General features: G+C 39.9%; 2 protein-coding genes across 2 annotated transcripts in view; one reads left to right on the top strand and one right to left on the bottom strand.

The window, feature by feature from the left end:
* LOC148363489 (uncharacterized) overlaps positions 1 to 21,678 on the top strand; it is a 72,702-nt gene that overhangs the window by 31,096 nt on the left and 19,928 nt on the right. Inside the window, exon 2 of the mRNA XM_088337389.1 lies at positions 16,819 to 16,955. The gene's annotated coding sequence lies outside the window, so the exon portion shown is untranslated. The remainder of the gene's footprint in view (positions 1 to 16,818; positions 16,956 to 21,678) is intronic.
* Positions 1 to 21,678, bottom strand: part of nucks1a (nuclear casein kinase and cyclin-dependent kinase substrate 1a) — a 40,023-nt gene that overhangs the window by 16,195 nt on the left and 2,150 nt on the right. The window contains exons 2-5 of the mRNA XM_088337384.1: positions 4,016 to 4,065; positions 2,816 to 2,906; positions 396 to 442; positions 172 to 318 (exon numbers count right to left, since the gene is read on the bottom strand). Of these exons, the coding sequence (XP_088193510.1) occupies positions 172 to 318; positions 396 to 442; positions 2,816 to 2,906; positions 4,016 to 4,065 (335 nt within the window). The remainder of the gene's footprint in view (positions 1 to 171; positions 319 to 395; positions 443 to 2,815; positions 2,907 to 4,015; positions 4,066 to 21,678) is intronic.

Below are 21,678 nucleotides of genomic sequence, written 5' to 3'. Positions count from 1 at the left end.
AGAGTGCGAGTATGGTGGTTTTGTTCAATTTTGTCCTAAATTCTATGGTGTGGCAAAAACTCTCGTGAACATCTGCATAGGGCCACACAGGAGCCACCATGGGAGCATAAATGAGCCTAAGTGGGATTGCTTGACAAAGCTGTTTAGTCAAATACCAAATGCAGTACTTACGTGTTAACCGTTTTCTTTTTACTGTCCTTCTGTTGGGCTTCTCCATCATGGGTTTCTTGCCTTTGACTTTTTTTTCTTCATAATCACTTCCTCCTTCATCTTCTTCTTCTCCAAAGTCATTCTCTTCGTCATCACTACCAAAATCCTCTGCAAAAACAGACGCCCATAGAAAATCTCTCTGAGAGAGTGATACAGTTTTGTAAATGTATCTTTATTGTACTTACCAGCTGAGTCATTTTTTGATTTGGAGAGTTTGTCCTCTGAGTCCTCACTAAACCCAGGAAACAACCCCCCCCAAAAAAATATAATAGTTGTAAACAAAACATGAAATTAAGCGTGAAATTAAAACAGAAAATAACTTATACTGATCCTGTTCCCATTAAGAGCTGAATGTACGAATTGTGAGACATCTACCGTATTGTGCGAACTATAAGTTGCAGATTTTTTCAATTCCGGACGAGACTTATCTGTAGGTCCATGTTGATAATTTCAACCTTGCCGTGTGGTACCCCCTATTTTTTTGCCAAAGTAAATATTTTCAACTTCCTCAAAAATTAAGTTCAAGGAACAAATACTCTGCGCTTCACTGTTCTGACATAAGCAACGTAGAGGCATAAAGAAGAATTGGCATATCCTCTAACTAGAAACAGAGGATAAAAATGTAATTGGATTAAGGATTTAGAGTGAAAATTATAGTTCAGTAAGCATGTTCTTTATGTTAGAGTTATCTGAATAATGTTACATTGTTACAGATTTTAACAGTCACGTCAGTCATGTAACATTACGTTTGTTTACAAAACAAACTTATTCATCCTGTTTTCCTTTATTAGTTGGGGCTGGCTTCACCAGCACAACTCATTACCACTAGTACTGTAAGCACAGTGGCAATGACTGAGGCGACTTTACTCCAAATTAGTAAATGGGGGTGGCTTCGCAAGGCCCAACTAATTACCACTAGTGCTGCTTGCATGGGTTACCTCCGGGCACTCCGGTTTCCGTTTGCATGTCAAAAACATGCACGTCAGGTTAATTAGTCAAAATTATCCTAAGGTGTGAATGAGCAAGTGAGTTGTTCGTTTAAGTGTGCCCTGCAACTGGCTGGCAACCGGTTCAGTGTGTCCCTTGCCCACTGCCCAAAAGTGGCTGGCATGTGTTCAGACACTCCAGCGACCCAACTGAGAATAAGCGGTGCAGATGTATATATACATGTATAATGTATATAAATATATAACATACACACATTATATATAATATACATATATATATATATATATATATATATATACACATATATACATATATATATATATCTATATATATATATATATACATACATATATATCTATATATACATACATATATATATATATACATACATATATATCTATATATACATATATATATATCTATATATACATATATATATATATATCTATATATACATATATATCTATATATACATATATATCTATATATACATATATATATATATATCTATATATACATATATATCTATATATAGATATATATATATATATATATCTATATATACATATATATCTAGTCTCCAGAACTGAACCCAATCGAAAATCTTTGGAGAAAGCTCAAACTCCATGTTTCTCATTTACAGCCAGAAACCTGACTGATCTAGAGAAGATCTGTGTGGAGCAGTGGGCCAGGATCCCTCCTGCAGTGTGTGCAAACATGGTGAAAGACTACAGGAAACGTTTGACCTCTAATAGCAAACAAAGGCTACTGTACCAAATATTAACATTCATTTCTCAGGTGTTTCAATACTTATATGCAGCTTTATCACAAAAACAAATCATTAAAAAAACATGCATTGTGATTTCTGGATTTTTGTTTTTAGTTTATCACTTGTCTCACAGTAGACGTGTACCTACGATGAAAATTTCAGACCCCTCCATGATTTCTAAATGGGAGAAATAGCAAAAAATAGCCGGGTGTTCAAGTACTTATTTTCTTCACTGTAATTATATATATATATATATATATATATATATATATATATACATACAAAAAACACACACACACGCGCGCGAGCATCGGGCTGCACGATTACCCGAAATCTAATCAATATTGCGATTTACGGATTCAAAGTTCCCGTTTGTTGTGAGTGTTTGGCCAACAATTGTCACAATTCAGGCTTTAACAGCGTCAGCCAAACAGACGCAGGTTTTAATGGCACGTGTGTACGACCTTAATAGGGCAGGTAAGCTCTCAGTCAAACAGCCAGGCGCATAACTGGCCACCAAAACAAACACACATAGGTTTAGAGGCTCGTTACACTGAAAATGAATAGATCAATAAAGTCAAAAGAGTGCAAAGAAAAGCTGATCACCAGTGGGAGATAACTAAACCGGTGTCAGAAAGCAAAGCTAATAGGTAGGCCAACCTCTCTTAAGCCACCACTGCCGACTGTGGCGAGACACCAATGCCTGATACATTACCTTACTGTATGTTCATCTATTTTCTAAAGTGCCTACCCCCACTAGGGTCGTGGGAGGTGCTGGATGGATATATATGATCAATATTTTTTTTTATATTATATATACTGTATGTGTGTGGACACTTCTTTCATATATAATATTTACACTTATAAAATTCAGAATAAGCTCCATACCTCTCATCTTTTGAATTCTTTGTGTTCTTGGGCTTCGGCTCCCGGGGTACTGTGCGCACCTTCTTGGGCTTAGAGGCAGCATATTCTTCATCTGCAGAGAAATAATGCAAAGTATAACATTTTGACCGATGCGTTACAAAGTATGCGGAGTGGTCATGAAGAGAGGCAGTTTTGTTTATTATTTGTTATCATTTAATAACTGTTGAATAATACAGAGACCCCTCACTACTTTGCATTTCGGTAAAGGCAAAACTCACTCTATCGCCGATTTTTAAAACAATTGATTTTGACTTTCGTGCCTTTATTTCTTTGTATTATGCTTTGTGTTCAGGAGAAACAGATTAAGAAGGCTGCTCTGTGTTGGGTGGGTGTGACTGTTAATATGCGTGGCTTTGATATGCTCGCGTAAGGTGTCACAGTCAAATTTAAACGTGTACACAGTTCAGACGCTCCCTTACTTACGACCATTCGACTTACGTAAAATGGTAGATAGGAAGATTTTTTTCGAGATGTCGAAAAATATCCGGACATTGCTGTAAGTTAGATTTTGTATTGTGTGCACTTTTTTCCGAGTACAAGACAGGACTGTAGTGTTTTTTTCCGCCACTACCGACGTTGTTTGAGGTCACCCAGCATCCACCCGGAAGTGAAAAAATCAGCTTCCTCTTCCTAATTCGGATGTAAACATCTCTCTTTCACTGGCTCGTAATCCCACTGCTGCCACCAATGTAGCGTGCCGTATTGTGTGGGTAATACTGCCTACTTTTGTTTAAGTAATTATTGCACACTTTCTGTAAATCCTATGATCTTCATTTCACTTCTCAGATATCACTGTGTCTGCTAGATGATATATTTAACTGAAATTGCTGATCCGAACAACCAATGATTTATACATGTATATGCATATACAAATACACATGTATATACACGTATACACAGTGGCTTGCCAAACTATTTGACCCCCTTGAACTTTGTGACCTTTTGCCACATTTCAGACTTCAAACATCAAGATATAAAACTGTAATTTCTTGTGAGGAATTAACAATAAGTGGGACGCAATCATGAAGTGGAACACACGTTATTGGATATTTTAAACTCTTAACAAATAAAAAAACGAAAAAGTGGGTGTGTAATTGATTTTGTGCGCGCGCGCACGAACACGCACACACATGGTACTTTCGTAGACAAAAAAAAGCTCACCTGCATCATCGGACTCATTGAATTGTGAGTAGTTCACCACTTTCCTGTTCCTGTAAAGGGATATTAAAAAAACAATTATTTTATTTTTTTATTTGATATCATGAAGTATAATTTTCAACAGAATATATTTGGATGCAGAAACTTCCTTATTTTGGAAAAATGGGGAATGGGTATGTCTTAAGGTAGCCATCCATTTTATGCACCGCTTATCCTCCTTAGGTCGTGGGTGGTGCTGGAGGCCATCCCAGCCATCTTCGGACAATGGGCAGGGGACACCCTCAGAAAAGTGTAATTGATTCTGCCATATTTTCACAGAAATTCACATTTGCCAGTAAAGAAGGGTCGAGGCGAGAGGGCCTATACTCTTTAGGTTCAAGGTCAATACGTAAACCTAAAATTACTGAAGACTGATATGATATTGTGATGGGACAATATTGAGAAGAAACAAGAGAGGAAATAAGTGCTTTGTCAACCAAGAAGTCATCTATCCGAGAAAACGATCAGTGGGAATGCGAAAAGAAGGTTTACTGTCTAGCTGAGGGATTTAAGAACCTCCATGGGTCAACATAACCATATTGTTCCATTAAATCCATAAGGGTCAGCGCCGTTTTTTATGTAGATACAGAACGAGCACTAGATCTGTCTATTGACGGACTTAAAACACAATTCAAGTCATCAAAAAATGAGGGTTTAGGTTTGGAATGGTGTATAGAAATGTTCTCATGAAATTATGATCATCCCAATTCGGGGCATAGACTGAAACCAGTACCACTGGTTTCTGATATAGTGTGCCCACCACAAAAGCAAATTGCCCTGTTATGATAGGTGAATTTTTCCTCATCAGTATGGCTACCCCTGTCGTTTTAAGGTTAAATGTTACTGGATAATTTGCCCAAACCATGGCCTGCAGAGTTTCCTATGGTCAGAGCAGTGAGATTTATGCCATGAAAGAATTTTGGGGAAAAAAAACCTACTTGCGATTTTTCAGACCGGTATTGTGATTTCAGTATAGTTTTTAATATTAAAACCAAGTGCATTTTCCGTGCTAGTTTTGGTTCCCTAATCCTTGGATGCATCACCTACTAGTACATACAGTGAAGAACATCCTGCTATCTTGCAATTTCTCCCAATTAAAAATCATGAAAGGGTCTGAAAATTTTATCGTAGGTGCATGTCCACTGTGAGAGAGATAAATCCAGAAATCACAAAGCATAATTTTTTTAACAATTTATTTGTGTGATATAGCTGAGAATAAGTATTTTAACACCTGTGTGTCATCTAGAATTTTGACCCTGAAAGACCTGTTAGTCTGCCCATTAGAAGTCCACCTGCACTCCATGTATCATCCTGAATCAGATGCACCTGTTTGAGGTCGTTAGCTGCATGCAGACACATGTCCAACCCATACATTCAGTAAGACTTTAATATGTAACATGGCAAAGACCAAAGAGCTGTCCAAAGACATAGGAGACAAAATTGCACACCACAATGCTGGAAAGGGCTACGGGGAAATTGCCAAGCAGCTGGGTCAAAAAAAGGTCCGGTGTTGGAGCAATAATTAGAAAATGGAAGGAGCAAAACATGACGGTCAATATCAATCAGAGTGGAGCCCCATGCAAGATATCACCTCGTGGGGTCACAATGATTCTAAGAAAGGTGGGGAATCAGCCCGGAACTACACGACAGGAGTTGGTCAATGACTTAAAAAGAGCTGGGACCACTGTTTCCAAGGTTACTGTCGGTAATACATGAAGACGTCATGATTTGAAGTCATGCATGGCACGAAAGTTTCCCCTGCTTAAACCAGCACATGTTAAGGCCCGTCTTAAGTTTGCATATGACCATTCGGATGATACAGGGGAGTCATGGGAGAAAGTTTTGTGGTCAGGGGGGACTAAACTATAAACCTTTTGGTCATAATTGCAAAGTATGGACGAAGGAGAATGAAGAGTACAATTCGATGAACCCCATCCCTACTCTGAAGCCGACCCGTTGCTTCATTCTTTGGGAGTGTTTTTCTGCACATGGTACACGACAAGTGCACTGCATTAAAGAGAGGATGACTGGGGCCGTGTATTGTGAGATTTTGGGTAACAACCTCCTTCTCTCAGTCAGGGCATTTAAGATGGGTGGGTCTTCCAACACGACGACGGCCCAAAGCCTACAGTCAGGTAAACCAAAGAGTGGCTCAGTCAGAAACATATCAAAGTTCTAGCATGGCCCAGCCAGTCTCCAGACCTGAACCCAATCGAAAATCTTTGGAGGGAGCTCAAACTCCGTGTTTTTCAGCAACAGCCCAGAAACCCCACTGATCGAGAGAAGATCTGTGTTGAGGAGGGGCCAAAATCCCTCCTGCAGTGTGTGCAAACCTGGTGAAAGATTACAGGAAACGTTTGACCTCTTTAATAGCAAACAAAGGCTACTGTACCAAATATTAACATTCATTTTCTCAGGTGTTCAAATACTTATTTGCAGTTATATCACACAAATAAATTGCTAAAAAAAATCATGCATTGTGATTTCTGGATTATTATTATTTTTTATAGTTCATGTCTCTCACAGTGGACATGCACCTACGATGAAGATTTCAGAGCCCTCCATGATTTTTAAGTGGGAGAAATAGCAAAATAGCAGGGTGTTCAAATACTTATTTTCTTCACTGTACACTCTTCCGCGAGAGGGGTCGGAAATTTGTGGGGAAAATAGAAAATAAAAATGCATACCTGCCAAGTACTACGGTTTTGCCGTAATGAGTACGGTTTTCTTGAACCCACTACGGTATTACGGTTGGGTCAGAAGAATTAACTACGGGTTTTCAGTCTTCAGTGCCGTCCGTACACTTTGGAGTACTTTCTATCATATCGTTATAGGGGTTTAAGGCACAAAACTGCGTTTATCCGAGGAATCAACTCCTTGCCCTGAAAAATTCTCACGCCGGCGTGATGAGGGGGCCGTATCGTGGATGCAGAGGTGAAGGCTAAGCGGCTAGCGGCGTTATAAGTCTTCTGTACACTCCATAATCATGGTAAATGTGAACTCTTTACCAAATAAGACCAATGAACTGGCTGTGCGGGTGAAAAACATCAAAGCGTACAGGGAGTGCAATTTGCTGTGTTTTACGGACGCTAACGTGTAGCTACCTGGAGCAATCGGTAGCTAATAATAATAATAATAATAATTTCCTTGTGCTGCGGAGTTAACCTCCTCTCCGATTCCCGGCTTAGCGTGTGACGTCATCCACTCCACTAAACGGAACTCCGGAAAACGAAAAATCTCCATCGGCAAACATCGTAGGTAATTGACTATGCAATTTATTCAAAATTATTATTATTTCATATTGAAACTGATCAAAATCAATTATATAATTATTCCCTCACAAATATATTGGAATATCTCAAATAAAAAGTTTCCAAATTGAACTGAAAACCAACACAGAATAACATTACTTCAATCATAAAAAATTCAATGTTTTGTTTCTTATTGTATCAAATATTGAAAAGAAAACTATGAGGGTTTTCTATGACATTGTTATATTAAATAGATTATTGAGCTTCAAAGAACTTTCTTTTGATTAACCCTAGGGAGTTTTGCTGGGGCTGCTGTCTAAAAACCCTTGAAAAAAATGCAGTGTCTTGCGATTACACAACCGTACTACAACACATCACATTATCGATTACATTTTGGTTAATCGTGCAGCCGTAGTGTGTTGCCTATAAAAAGTTTGCCAAGCACTGATTTACTTTTTTTACTGACACAAATACCGTGGGACATTTTCAAGCATGGTCCACACAGCAACTTCATATTTTCCATTCAATGGAAAAAAATAAATCAAATTTTACACATTCGCCATTGGTGTACGGGGACACGCACTTAAATTAATTCATTTTTCAACATCTAAGGCGAGCCTCTATTTTGCATGGATTCAAAATGCTGGCTAGTTATACAATGTTATGTCCATGTGAGAATTACTATTAAAGAAGGAATTAATCAAACAACGGCACGATTGAGTTTTTTTCTCACATGATTACTATTTTTATTGTATTGGAATCAGACTACAATGTTAATAAACTGTACAATAGTTTATTAGATTAGTAGGAAGGGGTTGAGTATTCATACTTCTTCCTACTCCATTTGAAAATGTCAATTGTGCAAAAGGCTTACCCTTAAAATAACCTGTTTTTGTATGTCTTTTTTTCACTTTGGTTTCTAATGTGTGGCATTGACACTAAAGATCAACAGATATGGGTTTTTCAGGGCCAATACGAGACTGATTATAAGTATTAAGAGGACGCCGATACCGATATACATTTGCTGTAAAGAAAAAGGGCTTAAGAAAATTCAATAACAAAAAAAGAAATAAAGTATAGTTGTTTTAAATTCAAATAAAACATTAATAGCGCACAGATATCTTATTAGAATTAGGATTTCAACACAACTAACATGACTCATCTTTCACTTTCACATGACTAATAAGTGCAGTGTTCTCGTTTGCCCGCGTCCCTGCGTCCTAGACGCATTATTTTTGCTGGGGACGCATAGTGTCAAATCAACGTGCGTCCCCGGGACGCAACTTTTTTTGACACAGAATTGTCATTATTACCCGATTACTTTTTTTTAACCAAGATTTACCGCACTCCAAACTTTTCATCAGGCAGATCCGCCATTGTTGTTTTGGTCTCGCGGTTCGAGTTTTCTGCACGCCGATCTCTGAAAACGAGATCTCCTTGCTTCGAGATTACGTCATTGTTGTGGTGGTTGTCGTTAAATGAAGGTTAAGTATGAATACCTGTCATCCTGTACGATTTTGCTGTACAAAGTACGTTTATTAGGCATTTTAAGACGTGTACGACGTACAAGAAAATCTGTATGGAAAAACGCAAATTTGTCAACCATGGGTACCATCCACTATCACGAAAATGGCATATCAATCAAGTCAAACGAGTTCGAGTTGTGTAGTGAAAGTCCGTCTCTTTTTAGAGAACCAGCTTTTTTGGCTCAACTCATTAAAGAGAGCCGGCTCTCAAACGGCTCACTTGCTTTGATGCATTATATTACGAATTATTATGTTGTATAAAGAAGTTAAGAAAAAAAGGAAGTATGAAAGCAGAAAATAAAAAAAGACAGTTTTGTGGTTATCCTTTTAATCGTATGTTACCAACAATAATTTAATGCTGAAAATAGAATAATAATTTGAATAAGAAAATGTATTATTCTACTTAATTATATTTGCATGTATTTTTTTCCTTCTACAGTGAACGTCCAAGCTACTTAATTTTTACGGCGGCGTAGTGGTTAGCGCGTGCGCGGCACAGTTCTAAGGTCTTGGGAACCTCCTGTGTGGGTTCAAATCCAGCTACCGGACTTCTTGTGTGGAGTTTGTATGTTCTCCCTGTGCTTGCGTGGGTTTCCCCTGGGCACTCCGGTTTCCTCCCACATTCCAAAGACATGCATTTCAGGTGGATTGTCCGAATTGTCCCTAGGTGTGAATGAGCGAGCGAATTGTCTCTCCTTGTGTGCCCTGCGATTGGCTGGCAACCAGTTCAGGGTGTCCTCTGCCCACTGCCCGATTATTGCTGGGATGGGCTCCAGCACCCCCGCGACCCTACTGAGGATAAGCGGTGCAGCTAATGAGATGAGCTGAGATATTCCAACTCGTCTCTTCTTTACATCAACCATATTGAATGGATGCACGAGATATTAAACAATCTCATCTCATCAGCCGTACCGCTTATCCTCATTAGGGTCGCGGGGGGGCTGGAGCCCATCCCAGCCATCTCCGGGCAGTGGGCAGGGGACACCCTGAACTGGTTGCCAGCCAATCACAGGGACAGACAACTCATTCGCTCATTCACACCTAGAGACAATTTGGACCGGCCAATTCACCTGAAATGCATGTTTTTGGAACGTGGGAGGAAACCGGAGTGCCCGGAGGAAACCCACGCAAGCACGGGGAGAACATACAAACTCCGCACAGGAAGTCTGGAGCTGGATTTGAACCCACGACAGGTTCCCATGACATGAACTGTGCCGCACAAGCGCTAACCACTGTGCCGCCGTGCTGCCCATATTAAACAATAAAAATGTCAAAGTTCTTAGCGCGCTGGAGATAGAGAACAGTAAGTTTACACACAAACTGGGACTGGGACAGGAAGTCGGTGGAAGCTGGGTGAGCTCTTACAGTGCCACACGCCGGTAGCGGCGGAAAGAAGCACTACAGTAGGGCTGCACGATTAACCGAAATTGAATCGACATTGCGATGTTACGTAGTGCGATTATGAAACCGCAAAGAACTGCCTTTTTTAAGGTTTTGTGGAGAGTGATGGAGTTTTGGCCAACCACAATTGTTACTGTTCGATTTTAAAAGCGCCGGCCAATCAGAGGCAAGTTTTTAAAATAGCACTGGCCAATAAAGGTGAATCAAAGTTTGCAAGCACCACACCCACCGTGTGAGCTCATTGAGGCGTCATGGCGAAATCCATAAACATGGTCACAGAGTCAACAACCGGGAAAGGAAATGAAGCTAGCACCGATTAAGGGCGGCACATCACTTGTTTGGACCTATTTTAGTTTTGACAAAGTGAACATGGAACAGAAGAACAACACCCGTTGCATAATTTGCTTTTGCGTAGTCGCTAGGTCCAGAGGAAACAAGTAATTTTTACCAGCACCTTAAAAAATATCACATATTACAATACACGGCATGTCAAAAGGATTACAAGTAAAAGATGAAGAAGATGTGACTACGTGTGGACTGGGAGGTAAACAAACCTTCATCAAAGTGGCATTTGCGCCCTTCACGCCGTACAAAAAAAGTTCGCAAAGCACAAAGAAATAACTAATGCTCTAGCTAAACATGTCTAATAGTGTCCAAACCTAAAACTGCATTACAGATTAGAGGTTACACTTTTTATTTATGCAACTTAATAAGTGAAATGCTATAATGAGAGTAATAAATAGTAGTAGCAGTAGTGTTAATAAGTTAACAGAAATGGTGGGTCTGAATTTATACTTGAATACCTTTCTTGCACTGATGAACATGCTGCAGTAGCACATTGTAAATTTCATATTATACTAATTTCAGACATATCATGTTTACACCATTAAAAGTATGTGGATTATTCTTAGTGTGCAATATTTACCTTTTTATAGTGTGCACAATTTATTTTTGTTGTTTACTTTGTTTGGTACGGCATATTTGAAGGGCATATATTTTATCTTTTATACTGTGCAACTGTTCTCAATTCATTCCGTTCATCATTGCCTATTTTCAAATGTTATTTATGATAGGGGTTGACTTTGTTTGGTTATGAAGTCATGTCAAAATAAATAATTGGAATGTTATTTTGTGATGTTTTATCTTAAAAATTGTCTAAACCACTATTTTAATGAGCTTGAAGTTATATCTAGTGCATTTCATAGGTGGGTAGGTACTTTTATCGAGGGGATTGAAAAGTAAAAAATGGTCAACAGAAAGAAACCCTAACAAAGCTCGCCAGAAGATGGTTCTGTTTTCTCTAGGTTTAGCATTTCAACATGGTTGAGTATAAACAAAAACTAAACTAGCACAGAAAATGCACATCAGAAAAAAAATCGAAAATCACATGGAAATCGCTATACTGGTGTGAAAAATCGCAGTTAGGTTTTCTTTTCAAAAGCGTGCAGCCCTACACTACAGTACTGTACTCCAAAAAAGGTGCACAATACCAAATCTATCTTACAGCTATATCGAATATTTTTGGAAATTCCAAAAAACAATGTTCGTATGTGTCATTCATCGTAACTCGAGTGTTCATAAGTAGGGGAGCGTCTGTGGTACGCCATTTTAAGCCTACTTGTGTACTACTGGTTGTGGTCATGAACATGGGCAAGCACTCCCAAGTTCAACCCAAACACCAACAAAAGTAGTCACATTTTTATAACTACATTCCTTAATATAGACAGTGTTTGAAATAGCGTCCGTTCGGACGCCCGGGGCATGCATCTTTCATCCTTTGTTTTTATTTATTTATTATTTATTTATTTTATTTTTTCTTTCAAATGAAACGTTTGCTTTATTCTGATTTAGAAATCTTCGTCCGGTGTGGAAATTTCAGAATTTCGATTTGTTCCGCAATAGGCTCTATGCAAGAGATGACGTATTTCCAGAAAAATCTCAGGATGGTTGGAAGTTTCTGGTCAGCGCTGGTCTCAATGTTATGCTAGCAACAAACCCGCCAAAGCCGAATACGGATATGTTTTTGGACGTTATTTGCAATTAATTTCAACTCTTCTTATGCCCACGGAAGTTCAGAATGACTTGTAAACGCACAAATGTTTGTTTTAAAAAACTGTGAGACAGTTCGGCCAGCCACCACTGCTCTGTACCTCAATGTACAGCATAGGCTACTTGTAATTCGGTCCTAAGCTTCCATAAGTTTCCCCAAAACTCCGAATTATGAAAACGGTGGGTCATCAATCATCGGAGAGACGGCTTCATTGTTAAAAGTAGCTCTTGAGTGTGTAGCCGACATTTTCAAAGCTCGGACCCGATAACTAATGCCCACAGACGTGTATAAATATTTGACGTTTTTGCTTTCTTTAAATTACACACGTGGCTCTTGTTGACTTTTTCTTTAATGAAAGTATTGCATTGAAATTTGTTTCATGTCAACTTCTTTGCACATTGAAAGGTGTTTTGACATATACGTGTACAAGAAAAACAAATCAACTTTTTATTTCATACAATGCAACACAGCATTGTCTCTGTGAATGCGCTGCTCAAGAATGTCTTCATTGGCAAAGATAACAAAGTCACACCATTCAATTCTTGTAATCAGCAACTGCCCCTGGACTTGCCAATAATGGCAATGGCTTTCTTTCAGCTTATGCACACCATGATCAATTTTGAGGTACTTGCAATCTATGTAACTTTGTATATTTGGGCTTTTAATTTCAACGAGCCCGAATGATGGTCTCTCGATAGGCTCATATACCATGCCCATCAGGTGATGCACCCAACTAGAGTGCATCTGGATGAACTGCTAGCCCACACGTGGCTAAGTTCACATTTTTTAGAACGGCATAATCCTTTAAGGCACTTGATTCTATTTGCTGATCTCCTCTTCATGTGTTCAGTTTGTCGTGTTCCTCGGACAAAATGACTGACCTCCCTGGAATGTGACGCAGTTACTCTTGCTTTTTTAAGGGTGGTCTGTGGTCCTACGTTCGGACAATTCTCCGGACATCATTCATTTCATGACGTTATTTCGTGCTTTGTTTGTGCCGCTTACGAGAGACCGGAAATGAGTAACCATCCTTACTCGAACGCGGAGGTTAGTCGTGCATAGAGGCCATTTGCATACTCGGCAGCCAATTAGAAGACTGCATCGAATAACTTTGTGCTTCCGGACTTTCCCGAGCGTTATAAGGTAGTGCATTTGCATATCATTTTCCAAAGTAGACGCACAAAGAACACAAGAAAAATCGATAAGTAGTTAGGAATCAAGCCAAAACCTTAGCCCCAGAAGAAAGATTCGAAAGAAGCGAACAGAATTTATGACGCTAAAAAACATAAACGTACATTAAAAGCATCATGGAAAGAGGAGTTCACGTGGCTTGGAGCAGACGACGCAACGCAAACATTGCATGAATGAAGATGAGTAAATACAGGTACATACTGATGGCAGATGAAAAACAGCGATATCAAATACATGCAATGAATGTTACAAGTAGATTTACAATAGTTTATTTGAAAGTGTTGTTCTGTTATATATTCTGATTATCAATCCTAAATACTTCAACAATTTTTTGTTTTGTTTTTGCGATTATTCGTCTTATTGTGTTTTAAGTTGTGAAAATTGGGGCAGGCAACTATCTGGCCGGGCAGGCAACTTTTCAGAGTTGTCTGCCCTGGTGTCCTGTAACTTTTTGTTACGAGTTTCAGACACTGATATAGGACAGAGGATAAGCTTAAATATGAAGAAAATGTTATGTAGAAAAAAAATATATATGAAAACAAAAATGTGGACAATGCAGTGTAGGAAACACTCCACTGCCTTAAAATGGTTCAGTTCATTTGATTCCTAGCACATAAGATGTTTTCTGATAATTATGTCCTTTCTTCTCATCTGTTGACCACATCATCGACACATTTTGATGGATTATCTATAAACCATTCACTATTAAAAAAAATTATTGATTTTCACGAAACCAAATTCTTATCTTCTTGGTAATGAAACAGATTGTGTTTGAGAACACAGAGGTCAATTGTTCATCATTTTATTATTGATTACCAATGCAAATGATTGAATTGATATGTAATGACAGAATATGTTTTGGTGGAAGGGGAGAGTGATAAGACACTCCAGGTGCTTAGCACCCCCAAAGCTCTGAACCTTAATCGCTCCTGGTCGTGAATATTATAGCGTTTAGATATATTGGGTCGCCTCCAGAGTTGGTGACATCCACGTGAATGTCTTAAGCAACTCATAACATACACAACGATCGCTTTTTTTGTTTTAATCACGCCAAACAATATTTCTAAATAAAAACATTACACAGCTGAAAGGATTTTATATTTATCTGACTATAAGGGATTTTGTACGGTTTTATACAGGTTGCATTTGTTGAGTGCAATGAAGATTTTTCACAGAGAAGGCTTGAGGTCAATGCGGCCTAGACAGAGAGGGATGTTTACAGAAAACAGCGAGAACGGGGACAAGGGCTGACGCCGGAGGAGCATCTGTGACGCGGGAAAGCAGACATTGTTTGGAGAAGTTGTTCTGATAAGCTTTGTTGGTGTGAGTTTTTTAAACGTGGCAGCGCCTTTCGGCGAGAAGGTGGTGGGCCTAGCATCTGACGCGCCCTGTGGGAGGAGTCGGCCCGCCCCAGGGGAGGAGTCAGCACGCCCCATGGGAGAAGCCAACGCCTCAGCTTGTGAAAAGAACCTCAGAGACAGAAGATCCGATCAGAGAGTGAGAGGGACAATCGAAAAGGGAGGCTTGAGGAAGCCTCGAGCAACAATAATTCGGCTAATTTGATGGAATTCACTTACCGTATTTTCCGCACTATAAGGCGCACCTAAAAGCCTTTATTTTTTTCAAAAGCTGACCATGCGCCTTATAATACAGTGCGCCTTATTTATGGAACAAATTAATTCGCAAAGTCTTGCAACTAACTTGCAGCCGCCGACTAGATTTCCCGCCGAACGCCTAGTAGTCCGCGGTGTATGCTGGGATTTATTTACCGGCGTTTCATTGGCTAACCAATGTGTCAATCATCATTTGAATGGATCACTATTGGCTCAAGTTATTCGGAGGTCAAGGGGAGGATCCTTTTTATCATTTACAGGCTGGCATTGGCTTGAACGGCAAAACAAAGCCTGCAATTGGCCGAAAAGATGAATGCGTATAGCACATGGCTGACGGCATACAGAAAGCATTTTTTTACTATTTTGTATTTGTAAATATTTTATTCTCCTGGATTTACTATACTCACGGATATAAGAGGACCACGGCTGCACATTATTATGAACACAACGACTTCGGTGAGCTACTCAGGCAATATATATTATCCCTGTATCTTGTTTCAGACTGAACTCAATGTTTCTGTGATAAGCGGTGCAGATAATGAATGGAGTGTCTATTTTTAAATTAAACTCAATTCCAAGTGTTTATTGTCATATATACAGTAAAGTTGCGAGCGAAAAAGAAAATAGAAACTAAGGAATGGTTGGCATTTCTTGAATCCCAAGACTTTAACCTTCCGAATGATGGAACGATGCATTTGAGTGACATCGTACGGACTCGGCATCCGCACGTGTTCTCGACACGTATTTGCGTCTTTGCAAGCTTTGGGAATGTTAAGGGGGTAATAAGTTTGACTGAACTATCTGACTGTTTTGTCGACGTTCCCATTGTAGCGCCTTATAATCCGGTGCGTCTCATGTATGTCAAAAATAGGACTAAAAACTATTTTTTCGGGGTGCGCCCTATTACCCGGTGTGCCTTATAGTGCGGAAAATACGGTAGTTAAATACTTTAAGAAAATAAATCTGCCCCCCTTGTGGAAATGCCGGTCTCTTGTACATTTTCCATTATGAAGCGAGCATGCATTGTTGGGTGAAAGAAGGTTATGTTTGGTTAATGGAGTCAGATAACTAATTTGAATAATTTGGTAAACGCTACATTTATAATGTAGTTTTTCCCCAACACAGCCTACGATCGCAACACTCGCTCTATCGGAAAAGCAGCGCTGAGAAGCATAGGAAAACCCAAGTTCAACCAAAGGGGCGTCAGATTCTGCAGGGGAGTCAGAATCAGGCGCAGCTGCTTCTGTGTGTGCGTCCCTGCGTGTTGACGACATTTACTCGACATTTGAGTAATGGGTAATCACATAAGGATTGGGTGGTCAGAAAAAAAGACCCTAATGTTTTTTCACTGCTCAAAACAGACACCGCACAAAAAAACTGAAAACTCGTGCCAACACTATCTCATACGAATATAATGGTACTCATGTCTATGTTCTTGCACATGTCGACTGCACTACGTTTACTGCCCACCTTGCACAATGTCTGACCATTTCCTTTTTCTGCACTATGATGTCTATGTTTGCACCAATGCATATGCTGACTATTTTTTGCACTATGATGACTTTTGCACCAAATGCAATATTGCACAACCCTTACGATACCAACGGTATCACGATAACACTGTATGTAACATCCCACATGCCGACATTTCTTGTGTAAATACCATGTAAATTATAACTATAGCCTTATCCCCCTTGTTTTATAACCTTATCTTCTCTGTTCCTTTATCTCACAGGTGACAAAGAGGCGGCCCGCGGGCCAGATCAGGCCCGCTAAAGGATTGAATCCGGCCCGCGAGACAACGCTCAGAGAAGCGCAAGAGAAAAACGAGCTGCAGGTTGAAATAGGTCCACTTGATGTTGCCAAAGCCAGGTGCCTCAAACAAAGACAGTGTACTTGTATTTCTCTCTCCCTCTCCCTTTCTCCCTCTCTTCCTCCCCCTCTCTCTCTCTTTTGTCCACGCCTTTTCTCCCAATCTCTGTCTCTTTCACTCTCTGTGTCTCTTTAACTTATTTTGCTCTAACTTCCTTCTCTCATTTTCTCTCTTTTCTGTCAGTCTTTGGCCCAATCCCATTTCTCTCACTCGGCCCTGAGGACCCTCCAGTGAGGTCCCTCGAAGAGGAGTGCCCTCCGCGAGTGAAGTGCAAAGCGGAAAAGGTTTGGACAAGACTTGCAAGGTTCCACCCCTGTCCAGGAGATGGCGGTAATATTAATTGGCTGTAGACCTCAGTGACGTATTGGTCTACGTCACATGTAAACAACTCGAGTCTCAACTCGTAGTGTGTCAGTTGGAGAGTTCGTGCAATGTTAAAAATGCCCGCTACTGCTGTGTTATTACCGATTGCCTGAAAGCTCATCATCTTTTCCGTGTCTCCAATAAACGGAGGAGAAATGTGCTATACTGAAGACAGCTTCGGCGCTATGTAGTGCTGATTCATCTTTACAAGGTACGTACACTCATTAAAAAAATGACCCGTTCGGTCAAATACAGTAAAAGTTAACATACAATGCACGTTCACATAATACCTTATGTTTGTGTAGACATAAATGTCAATCTACTTATTAGTATCTTAATGCCATTTTATGACATATAGTAGGGGTCTTTAGTGTGTGACATGATGAAAAGTAAACAAACACAAGAACAGTCCACCTGACCCTTAAACTGACATAATATCGTCACCAAACTTCCCTGTACGACCCAAAAACCTTGGTTCATAAGGAATTTAATTCAAAAGAGTTGTCATTGGATATAAAAAAGCTCATTTCAACATGTTTTCATGATGCTTACATCATCTATGCCCACATTTATGTCTAAATTGTCTGTTATCTATTGTGTTCCAGAGTGGCTGTCCCATAAGCGTGGACAGGTTGGACAGGAATGTTCCCATCCTGTGCTTATGGTTCGATGTGAAGTCAAAACTCATTCAGGACTTAAGGTTGAGCAAGAAGGTCATGTGGGCCCTGCAGGAGCTGCTAAAGAGGGAACAGGGCCATGGCTGGAGGGCCTATACTGGCTGGCCCACGGTCTGTCCTACCGTGTGGTGTCACGGGTCTTCAGGGTTCCCAGGTCCACGATACACAGAATTGTCCACAGTTAATATGGAATAAATTGCCCAAAAGCCATGTTTTAGGCTTTGGAAGTCAGACCCACATTTGCATTCCGTGCTTTTCTGCATTACTATTCAATAAACATCTTTATTTTGAGTAACACCTTGGTGGTTTATTTCATAATGATGTGAGATACTGTGTGTGAACTATGTGACTGTTGGACAGAAAACAACTACAAATCACTCCAGTTTAAATAATAGTTTACTTTCAGAAAAACAAAATCACATTGGGCCGAAATACATAATAGTAAATAAATAATATGTCACAAATTGTAACAAAAATATACCAATACTTCCATAAAGCTGGAAAACACAAACTGGAACTTCATTGAGTTCTTAATAAAATAAAATATTTTCCTTTTATAAAACAAAGGGAAACATTGCAGGGATGTCACTGTTCTGGAAATTTGTCCACGAGCTTCCCAAAAAGGACGGGAACCGCTCAGTTTTGGCCACAGTTTCCTCGAGCCTTTTCCTCACTCCGGCAGACTCCGCTTTCAAAAAGTCAAGGAGTGTATCGTGCTTCCTTTTTTTTCTGGGTGATTTGGGGTTTGGCGCCGGATTAGAAGATGCCAACGACGTGCCCGTCGGTGTGGATGGCGTGGTAGCTGTGATGGTGGCCAGCTCTTCCACGGGACGTTCTACATTGGCCTTTAGGTTGGGTGGAAAAAACAAGAATTACTTAATGCTTGTGTATTGCACAAAAACAACTGTGTATAGGATGCTCAACAAGTTGATGTGAGAAATTATAGGATGTGTTCTGGATAATTATTTGATAGTGAATAGATACACAAAATTGACATGTTATTCTTATGGCTGTAAGAGCCTTCTATTGGCCAGCATCACATATGCTTTAGAATTGTCTCCACATTTGGACAACATTTTGAAAAGGTAATTAGTTTACTTAATATGTGTTTACAGAGAAGGCAGTGGACTGTGTGATAGTAATTTGTTTCAACTGTATTTCCACGTGAAATTCGGAGACATTACTCATAATGCATGATGAAAACTAATGCATTCTGATCTCACATGAAATAATCATATTGTAAATAAAACACGACACCCGAAATTGTGTGCAGTAAACAAGCGCGTATGTCCAGAACGTTATTCTGACTATGCTCCTTTAGCGACTGGCCATGTACATGTAAAAACACGACTCGTTTAAGATACAAACAGGGATGGGCTGAACCGTGATTTTCTGCAGTTATCCTACTTTTGAGTTTGTAGCGTGAAGATTATTTTTTGGCAGCTCCCTTGGTAGATTTGTGCACTTCGTAAAGTAGCGATTTTGCAATGTTCATGTTTTAACGCGAAAATACGATTTTCTATTGCATTTACGTCCAACTAAGATATCTCAATACATTTTGTTGCAAATACATGCGTAGTTGTGGAAAACTACTTACATTTGTGCGGTTCCTTTCCGGGCATGTTTGTTGATATTGAGAATTCGCAAAGCCTTCTGGGTAGTCACTTCGCTGCCAAGGGAGGTCGAGAGCCCCCTCGGTCTTGAAGTGGCTACGACATGGTTTGAGGGCACTTCTGCCTCGGTCTTGAGAGTATCGGGACACACCCCATTTTCACGTGAACGCGCAAACCGAGTGACTAGGGCACATAGCGAGTGAAAGTGCGAAGAATGGGACTCAGCCTTTCTATTTCTCTTTGGATTTCTTTCTTCCTCTCCCTTTCTTTTCCCCCTCTCTCACGACTTTTTATCTTTTGTTTTTCACGCTGTCTCCCTCTCTCTCTTTTCTTTCTTAGTCCTGCCCTCTCTCCTTATCCCTCCCTCTTTCTTTTATTTCTGTATCTCTCTTTTTTTTTCTCTTTAATCTACTAGTCTGGCCCCCGACAGAATGTTTGTTCTATCGTGTGGCCCTCGAGTTCAAATGAGTTTGACACCCCTGCTTTATCTCATCTCATTAGCTGCACCGCTTAGCCTCAGTAGGGTCGCGGGGTGTTCCTTTATCTTCTTGGCTTATACCTCACTGTGAATGTGTAAAACTGGAGTGTCATGCCCAATTTCGTTGTCACAATATGTTAACGCATTTTGTAACAATGACAATAAAGGTATATTCTATTCTATTCTAATTGTCGTATGAAAAGTATTGGCAAATATGAAAAGCCCGAACTTCCGCTCCAGTATGTGACTACGGACAGTGTGGAGTGGGAACTTATTGATACGTAATTCTTGCACAAATACACATATCATAGTGCCCTGTTCAGTTGTAGCATGCACCTGTCCTCTTGGGTGCAACCCGTAGCGGGCGATGACGCTCCGTAAGAAATTGCCATACAAGCTAATGCCAGCTGAAGTTAATCACGAGGGAAGAAGAAATACAATGGCAAAGCCCTCAGAGAGCAGTTGTCTGCATGACTTTTAAGCAAACTTGCTGAGGAACATAGGGAACAAATTGTAAATACAGTAATAGCTCGGTTTTCGCGGTTAATGGGGACCAAGACCACCCGCGAAAACTGAAAATCGGCGAAGTAGCGACGCCCCTTCAAAAATGCTTTAAAAAACGTATACAGGTATACCCACCTGTAAACAGTACACATATAGAATACGGGTAGAGAGAGGGAGTGAAATTCATGTTATAACAAAAAAAAACGTAAAATATGTTGTATGTACACGGAATAGGACTCGCTCGCATATCATTCGGACCAGAGATTGTTTAAATGTTTTAATTTTCACAGGCGCATCTATTTCATGCCGTAAAATTACTTTTCTCTATCAGAGCATTGCACTGAACGAGCATTGGAAGGTACCAACCAATCGTGTGCGAGTCATACTACACGTGTGATTTTACTAGCCAATCAAATCGCCAACTTAAATCCAGAGCGAGCTGCAGCGAGTGTGATTGCAAACAGTCAGTCAGGAAGCGAAGGTGAAAAGCGAGCAGAGAGATTATAGTGGATGAAACATAGGGAGATTATACTGAAAGAGGGCGAAAATTAGTCGTTGGAGAAGTAACCACTATGGCACTGTCAAACGAAAGTAGAAGCCTAAAATCGAGTTTTCATTGCTGAACAGACTGACGTGTATATGTTTTTTTCTGCTGCCCACAAGCACAAAACCAGTTTGTCTCATATGCTCCGAGACGGTGCCATTTATTAAAAGTGGCAACGTCAAGCGTCACTGAGACTAAGCACAAAACATTTGAACAATCATACCCACTGAAGTCTGAACTCTGGTCGCAGATAATTCGTAGTCTCAATGTCCAATAAAATCAGTCTACCAGGCTATTAAGCCGTTTTTTAGCGCACAACAACGTTTTCATGAATGTTCCCTCCGTGTTGCTTGGGTCTTAGGCAGACACAAGAAGCATTTTACAAATGCGAGGGTTGTCAGAGTGCATAGTGGAATAACAGAAGCATTACCTGATGGTAAACAAAAAGATGAGCTCTGTGACAAAATAAAACAAATACCGTTGTACAACACACCCACAAGACGCAGTGAAATACTAGCTGAGGATGATCTCTTACCACTGCAT

Source organism: Urocampus carinirostris, chromosome 6 (genome assembly GCF_059441175.1).
Source record: "Urocampus carinirostris isolate Australia breed hairy pipefish chromosome 6, RoL_Ucar_1.0, whole genome shotgun sequence".
NCBI lineage: Eukaryota > Metazoa > Chordata > Actinopteri > Syngnathiformes > Syngnathidae > Urocampus > Urocampus carinirostris.
Note: the sequence above shows the minus strand (reverse complement) of the source record. Positions and strands in the feature narration are given on the sequence as shown.